The sequence below is a fragment of the Canis aureus genome, chromosome 3 (assembly GCF_053574225.1).
Source record: "Canis aureus isolate CA01 chromosome 3, VMU_Caureus_v.1.0, whole genome shotgun sequence".
Classification (NCBI taxonomy): domain Eukaryota; kingdom Metazoa; phylum Chordata; class Mammalia; order Carnivora; family Canidae; genus Canis; species Canis aureus.
The window spans coordinates 65,084,017-65,092,322 of NC_135613.1; the positions used below are offsets into that span (position 1 = coordinate 65,084,017).

At 37.5% G+C, this 8,306-nt stretch overlaps 1 protein-coding gene across 9 annotated transcripts in view; it reads right to left on the reverse strand.

The window, feature by feature from the left end:
- Window positions 1–7,585, reverse strand: part of C3H11orf65 (chromosome 3 C11orf65 homolog) — a 60,316-nt gene extending 52,731 nt beyond the window's left edge. For 2 of the 9 annotated variants that reach the window (XM_077893352.1, XM_077893347.1), the window contains exons 1-2: window positions 7,411–7,545; window positions 5,634–5,763 (exon numbers count right to left, since the gene is read on the reverse strand). In XM_077893352.1, the coding sequence (XP_077749478.1) occupies window positions 5,634–5,646 (13 nt within the window). In that variant the 5' untranslated portion in view covers window positions 5,647–5,763; window positions 7,411–7,545. Of the gene's footprint in view, window positions 1–5,633; window positions 5,764–6,627; window positions 6,721–7,410 lie in introns of those variants that run through there. The other 7 variants (XM_077893348.1, XM_077893349.1, XM_077893354.1 and 4 more) reach the window with 7 other exon arrangements.
- Between the last annotated feature and the right edge of the window lie 721 nt (window positions 7,586–8,306).

Below are 8,306 nucleotides of genomic sequence, written 5' to 3' on the forward strand. Positions count from 1 at the left end.
TTATCCCCAATACCTGACACCCCAGTCTTAATCAGTGGTGGAAGAACGGTCTCAGAACTGTTTGTGTCAACTGGCCATTTAAGTTTAATAGTAAAAGACTGGTTAATGATAACAATGCATTGTAAAACCTTCAGAAGGAAAGGAAAATGTTTTGTGGACCATTTTTGTGTGTGTGTGCGTGTGTGGCAGTTTTAAGTTATTAGTTTTTAAAATCAGTACTTTTTAATGGAAACAACTTGACCAAAAATCTGTCACAGAATTTTGAGACCCATTAAAACAAAAGTTTAATGAGAAAAAAAAATCAACTCAAAACACATCAAAGTCTTAAATACAAGATCTAAAACCATAAAATGCTTAGAAGAAAACAGGTCAAAAGTTTTACAATGTTGGATTTGGTGATGACTTCTTGGATATGACACCAAAGGAATAAGGAACAGAAATGAAAATAGACAAATGAAACTTCATGAAAAAATAAAATTCTATGCATCAAAAGACACTATCAACAAAATAAAAAAGCAACTCACAGAATAGGAGAAAATATTTGCAAGTAATGTATCTGATAAGGGTTTAACATCCAGAATAGAGAACTCCCCAAACTCAACAATAAAAACCAAAAAACTTGATTTTAAAAATGGACAATAGAGATATTTCTCCAAATAATATATACAGCTGATAATCACACAAAAACACACTTTACATCACTATCCATTAGGGGAAATGCACATCAAAACTACAATGAGATACCATCTCATACCCATTAGGATGGTTACTATAAAAAAAAAGATATAAGAAATGTTGGCAAAGATGTGGAGAAATTGGAAATTTTGTGCACTGTTTGTTAAGAATATAAAATGGTGCAACCACTATTGATAAGGATATGGCACTTCCTAAAAAAAAACCCTAAAAATAAAATTACCATATAATATAGCAATTTTATTTCTAGGTATATATGAAAAAAAGTTAAAGTAGGGAGGGGCTCAAAGAGATATTTGTATACCCAAGTTTATAGCAGCATTATTCCCAAAAGTTAAACATAAAAGCAACCCAAGTGTCCATTGATGGATGAATAAACAAAATGTGGTATATGTATACAATAGAATATTATTCAGCCATTAAAAGAATGGAAATCTGAGATACGCTACAACAGGGATAAACCTTGAGGATACTATGCTAATTGAAATTAACCAGTCATAAAAAGGCAAATACTGTATGATTTTTACCTATATGAGATATTTACAGTAGTCAAAACCATAGAGACAGAATGGTGGTTGGCAGTAACATGGGGGTACAGGGTGGTTATGGTTTAATGCGTATGGGGTTTCAGTTTTACAAGATGAAAGGAGTTATGATAGTTGATGGTGGTGATGGCTGCACAACATTATGAATGTACTTAATACCAATGAACTGTACTCTTACAAGTGGTTAAGACGGTAAACATTGCTTTTTGCATATTTTACCATACATAAAAAAGTTGTAGCAAGCTCAATCTTTCTTATACTGTTTAAGCATTTATTATCCTAAAAAAGGATGCCATTCAAAATTAAGTGATTGACTAGGTCAAATAATGAAACCGTTCCAGTTGTTCCAGTGTTATCAGAAAAGTGTACTGTGAGAATTTTGTTTCTCTAAGCTATATAAATTTTGTACAATTCTATTTGTTGTCAGTATACATAAGGAGAGGAAATATAAGCCATACATAAGTTTTTAAAGTAATCCATTGCTTTTAGTAAGTTTTCAGACACATAACCATAGAAGGAAGACTACTGAACTGATAGACTGTGCATGTGGTTTCCTTTCAGTTCATACTACTACTTAGTGTAATCTTAGACAAACAGCTCAGCATCCTTAGGCTTCAGTTTCACTAGCTGTAAAATAAAAGCACTGCAATAATTAACTCCAAAGGCACTTGCAGTGTCACAATTCTATGAGGTTACCTTATAAAGGACAGAACTCTCCAACAGTCAAATATAAAGAATAAGAAAGGATCCTGCACTGAACACAGGGAGAAACATGGGTTTTACTTAATTTCTAGTACTAATAACTTCACAGTATAAATAATGTTATTCATTACATTTATATCAGTAATATGGTTCTGAGATGTTTTATCATAGTCCAAACTAAGTGAAGAAATTCTGCTCAAAATTAAAAAATTCTGAACTGTTACTTGTCAAATGTGAAATTTAGAAGTATTTATAAATCTCAAATCCCTGAAGTATTGAAACATATAACAAACATTGGCTAATACGTGCATCATATTTAGAGAGACAAAGACCAAACAGAAAAATTCTCTATAGGATATGCCATTTATAGAAAAATTAAAGAAAAATGTTTTTCTTTATATATATGTGTGTGTGTGTTATACATGTGTTATTTTCTCTTTTGATGATTATCTGTAAGTTTAAAACTAGAGATGTTTCCTTCCTAACTATATATTGTTGAGTTTTAAAAATTGACATTTTTAATAATAGGGACAAAGTGTTTTATGAAAAACAAAGTATGATTTTTTTTCCTCTTCAAATAGTTTTAATAATATAGGAGGCATGGGGATATAGGTCAAGTCTGTGGGTCTAAAATGAGATACATGGGGGTTTAAATTTTTAAAAATTTCTACCTCATACTTAGCTGTGTGATCTTGTGTAAGATATTATATTTATTCCAGCTTTAGTTCCTCATCTGTGAAATATGGGGACTTAAATACTCATCTCACAATCAGGAGGATTGAATTAGAGAATACAGGTAAAGCATTATGTACTGTAACTCTGTAACTACTCATTTATTGTGTAATATAATATCTTTCATTATAATATAAACTATTTTTAAAATAAGAACTATCCATGTGCATGATTCTGTTTAAAAACTGATGTAGAGGGGATCCCTGGGTGGCGCAGCGGTTTAGTGCCTGCCTTTGGCCCAGGGCACGATCCTGGAGACCTGGGATCGAATCCCACGTCGGGCTCCCGGTGCGTGGAGCCTGCTTCTCCCTCTGCCTGTGTCTCTGCCTCTCTCTCTGTGTGTGTGTGTGTGTGTGTGACTATCATAAAAAAAAAAAACTGATGTAGATAAACATTTTAAGCAATTTAATCTCACAATTTATAGATAACTATTAGCACAAATAATAGTAATGGATGATATTTGGGGCTTAACACGTTTGTTAAGTTGTGTCAAAGGAAGTATTTTGAGATACACGCTTCTTAGCCAGCTGGTGAAGAAGAAACAAAGTATAGTTTATCTGTGTATTTCAGGACACTTAAGGAAAACAATGTTTTCTTTGTGAACTGTGTGATAATCAGCTTTAATAATTTTTAAGGACATCGTCCCCATTTCTATCATTAAAAGAAATAAATACAGAGGGTAACTTTGCCATTTGAGATTTATTGTCACTTTAAAAAATCATACCAAAATTTCAAATTTGAAATGTGAGAAAAAATAGAAAAAATAATTATATTGAATTTTGAAACATACTAGTCACCTTAATTCATTACTCATTTTCCTGTCCATGTTCTTTTTCACTGGTCAAAATACAGATTGTAGTTATTTGGTTGTTCATAAATAACCACAGAATCAGAGCAATATTTGAATGGCATTAGAAGAATGTGTAAATATCATTCCTCATTTAATATCTCATTATTATTTAAAGTCCAAAATTATTCATACTGTCTAGATTTAGTTACTTTAGAAGTTATTATATAAATGACACACATTCTTATAGTGAAAATTTCAAGTATAGAACAAGAGAGTAAAAGTTGAAAATCCTCCATCTCCATTTCTTCTAGACAAATCCTCTTTTCAAAGGTTATTTTTATCTGTTAATAGATGTGTGACTCTTCCAGATCTTTTGTTATATTTATTTACATTTTAACTATATATACACATGTACATCCATATATATGTATACACACATACCCCACAGTCTGTTTGCATTGGTGTGATGAAACTATACATATTTTCTGCTTTCTTTACTTAACAGCATCTATTGGAGGCTTTTCCATGTTAAGACATACAGATCTCCCTCACTCTTTATAGTTGCACAGTATTCCTGAATATATCATAATTTATTTGTTCTTTAGAAGTAAACACTTGGATTGTTTCTATTTTTTGCTGTAACCATTACAAAATGAGTATCTGTATGCATATATTTGGGTACATGTACAACCATTTCTGTTGGATAGATTTTTAGAAATGGAACTGCTGTGCCCACAGGCATGCACAGTATATATTTATTTGCTTTGAGTTTCTCCTGAAGGCGATACAAGTAACCACCAACAGTGAGTGCCTCTGGAGAAGGACTGAGATTAAGGGACCTGGATTTAGAATATGAAGGTGGTTTTATTCCCATACACTCTTTCATACTGTGTGATTTTAGTTTTATGATATGCACATAGTTCAGTTACACGTATGCATTTACAAAAGGAAAGGGTGGGTGCATGGGTGGCTCAGTGGGTTAAGTGTCTCTTGATTCTGGTTCAGGTCATGATTTCTGAGTCATGAGATCGAGGCTGGCATGCTCAGCAAAGTGTCTGCTTGAGATTCTCTCTCTCCCTCTCCCTCTCCCCCTGCTTGCTCTCTCTCAAATAATCTTTATTTATTTATTTTAAAAATATTTTATTTATTTATTCATGAGAGGCACAGAGAGAGAGAGGCAGAGACACAGGAAGAGGGAGAAGCAGGCTCCATGTAGGGAGCCCGACATGGGACTCGATCCCAGGTCTCCAGGATCACGTCCTGGGCTGAAGGCGGCACTAAACTGCTGAGCCACCCAGGCTGCCCTCTCTCAAATAATCTTTAAAAGAAAAAAGAATAAAAAATAAAAAAGGAATGGAGTATGCACATTAAAATTTCGACACTGCCATACTGTCCTCAAAAACACTGATCAATTTACACCTATAAACAATCTATGAGAGTACTTAATTTCTAGGTTTAACAAAAATGAAAAACTAAACACAAATGGGACACAAGGGCTATTTTAGGTCTATTAGTATTCTAATAATTAAATTTATTATCTGTTATCAATGCTCAGTGATTTAAGGTATAAAGTGACATATGTAGGTGTGTGCACACGTGTTTATCTATGTATGTATGAATATGAATGTTAACAGTGGTGACAGAACTAAGGAGGAATTTTAAATGTTTATTCTGCTTACTTCTATAACAGATGTATATACTTGAATAATAAGAAGAGTTTTTAAAAATTTGTCATCAGCAGGACAACTCATTGCAGGCTTGACCCAAAAGCGAGAAGTAAGTAGGACAAAAGGGGTTGGATCTCTAAAAGTTGTGCTACTCTGAGTGTGGTTCATAGACCTGTACTAGTGTCCAAATTGCATGTTACCAGATGAAATGAAGAAATTAAGAATAGTCACAAAGTTTTATAGCAATCTGACACTGCTGTGGTACACAAACACACCATCAATGGGCTTATGGTTTGCAAGGTCCATCTTTGTTATTTGTTTTCCTTTCTCTAGCAATTCACTTTTTACAAAAGTAATGGCTTACAACTTTTTAAAAGGTTCCTTACCACTAATAATTCTCTAAAGTTTAGTCTTAGTGTCAGGTCCAGGAGGGACACTCAGCAGGTTTTCTACTGAACATTCCAGAAATCAACATCTGTACACCAATACTCAATACCCCTTTACCTGTATCAGACATCACTTGTAAGGATCTTAATCTTGCTTGAGTTCTTACTCTTGATTTCAGTCTCCTTGCTTGGATGGGGCTTAGTAGGATCTTAGTAAGGGTCTTAATCTAATCCACTAATAACTACATCTAAAAGAAATCAAGAAAAAATAGAATAACATGTTATTTAAAATATGGAGGTAAATATTTAAAATTTAAAGAGGAGGGGTGGCAATGCCTGGCTGGCTTGGTTAGTAAAGCACATGACTTTTAATCTCAGGGTTGTGAGCTTAACTCCCACACTGGACATGGAGCCTACTTAAAATTAGTAAGATAAAATAAAATATGGAGGTAAAAACCCAAAGAAATGGATGTGCAATAAAGAAGATAAAAACAGAATAATGGGACAAAGAATGATCAGGGTTCTTTTAGTGCAAGTAGTCAGGGAAGGACCCTCTACTGTGAAGACATTAATTATTTTCGTGATGCAAAGAAGCAACTACAGGAAAACTGTAGATGAGAGTTCCAGGCACAGGAAATAGAATATAAAAAATGCCCTGAGGGACGCCTGGGTGGCTCAGTGGTTGAGCATCTGTCTTCGGCTCTGGGCGTGACCCCAGATTCCTGGGATCGAGTCCTGCATTGGGCTCCCTGCATGGAGCCTGCTTCTCCCTCTGCCTGTGTCTCTGCCTCTCTGTGTCTCTTATGAATAAATAAAATCTTAAAAAAAATAAAAAATAAAATAAAAAATGCCCCAAAAGCTTGGTGTGTTCAAGTGACTGTAAGAAAAAAAAAAAATCAGTGTTACTGGAGCTTAGAAAAGAGGCAGAAGTGTGGAAAGAAGGTCAAATAGGTGGCAGGAGCCATACTATCCTTGTATGGGAAATTGAAACTTCTGGTTTGGATGGTGTCCCATAGCTAGCTTGTATTAGCTGAGAGGAACCAAAATATAAATTTTCAAGAATTTTGTAAGCTGGTTTATAAACACAGTGAACTAAAAATATTTAAACTTACAATTAAACTTCATCTTGTCACTTCACAAATTTATCACCCTTTGTTAAAATGGTATGTAAAACCCTGCATCTAACCTCCTTTTTTGGATTAATTGCTTTTCTTTTTTCTTTTCTTTTTCTTCTTTCTTTCTTTCTTTCTTTCTTTCTTTCTTTCTTTCTTTCTTTCTTTCTTTCTTTCTCTTTCTCTCTTTCTTTCTTTCTTTTTCTTTCTTTTTTAAGATTTTATTTATTTTGAGAGAGTGCAAACGAGTACAGAGCACAAGCCCATGGAGGCTCAGTCCCACAACTCTGGGATCATGACCTGAGCCAAAATCCTCTTGGGTTTTACTGACTAAAACCAGCGTTTCATGACCTTTTCATCAGTTTTGTGATTTAGCTCTTCCTTCTTTGTTGCGGGCCTTTATACGGAGGGCGGAGGGAGGCAAACGACAACACTGCACAAGGACGCTTTCCCCTTTCCCAGCTCTACATAACGCAATGAAAGCGAACGAACACCAGGTCGTGGGGGCGAACCGCTAAAAAAAAAGTCCGGGTGGGGGCGGGGAGAAGGGGAGGTGGATCAACCAGTATTTCGCCCTCGGCCTCAAGGGGGCGCAGCCGTGTTTCCGGGGGGCCGGGAGGCTGCAGGGCGAGCAGGGAGGGCGACCTGCCCCAGAGAGGGGGTTCGCGAGGGCGGCGCCGGAAACCGGGCGCTGCAGGGACACCAAGCGTTTTTAAGGGGGCGGGTGGGGCGCGGGAGTCAAGGGCAGGGGGCCTTCAGGGCTAGAGAAGGGTAGGCTCAGACCGGGCGCTCTGGAGGCGAGCAGGCAGGACGGCTGTGGTACCCGCGGAGAGGGAGGGGCCACCATCGCCTTCACCTATTAATCGCTGCTGTGAGGGACGCTCCGGACTCCCGGCTAACACCGCGGTCGGAAGTGACGCGACTCTACTTCCGTTCTGGCCCGCCTCGAGGCCCCGCCCCTTGGCCCCCAGCCCCGCCCTTCCCTCACCCCGACCTCGCTGTCCCAGTGTACAGGAGATGCCAAACGCAAAGCCGTGAGGACGTGGAACCTGTTAGCTCTCACCGCCATTGTTTTTTTGTTTTTGTTTTTGTTTTTTAATTTATTTATGATAGTCAGGCAGAGACACAGGCAGAGGGAGAAGCAGGCTCCCAGCACCGGGAGCCCGACGTGGGACTCGATCCCGGGTCTCCAGGATACCACCCCCCCCCCCCCCCGCCATTGTTAAACGGCTTTGAGGCAAAGGATTTTGAAACGGAAGCTAACGTGAATTTCTGGAATTTGGGGCTAACCTTATTACAAAGCTGTTCATTTCCACCAAGGGCATTAAAGATGTGGGAGAAATACACAAAATCTTTGATATTTAAGTAGTTCATTCATTCATAAATAAGAAAAACGGATCCTTTTAGCTATGTGGCAGCTCGTGCCCAGGATCAAAGAATAAGTGACAGGTGATTGTAGTCCAGTGCAATTTCTTTTTTTTTTTATTTTTAATTTTTTTTATTTATTTATGATAGTCACAGAGAGAGAGAGGCAGAGACACAGGCAGAGGGAGAAGCAGGCTCCATGCACCGGGAGCCCGACGTGGGATTCGATCCCGGGTCTCCAGGATCGCGCCCTGGGCCAAAGGCAGGCGCCAAACCACTGCGCCACCCAGGGATCCCTCCAGTGCAATTTCTAA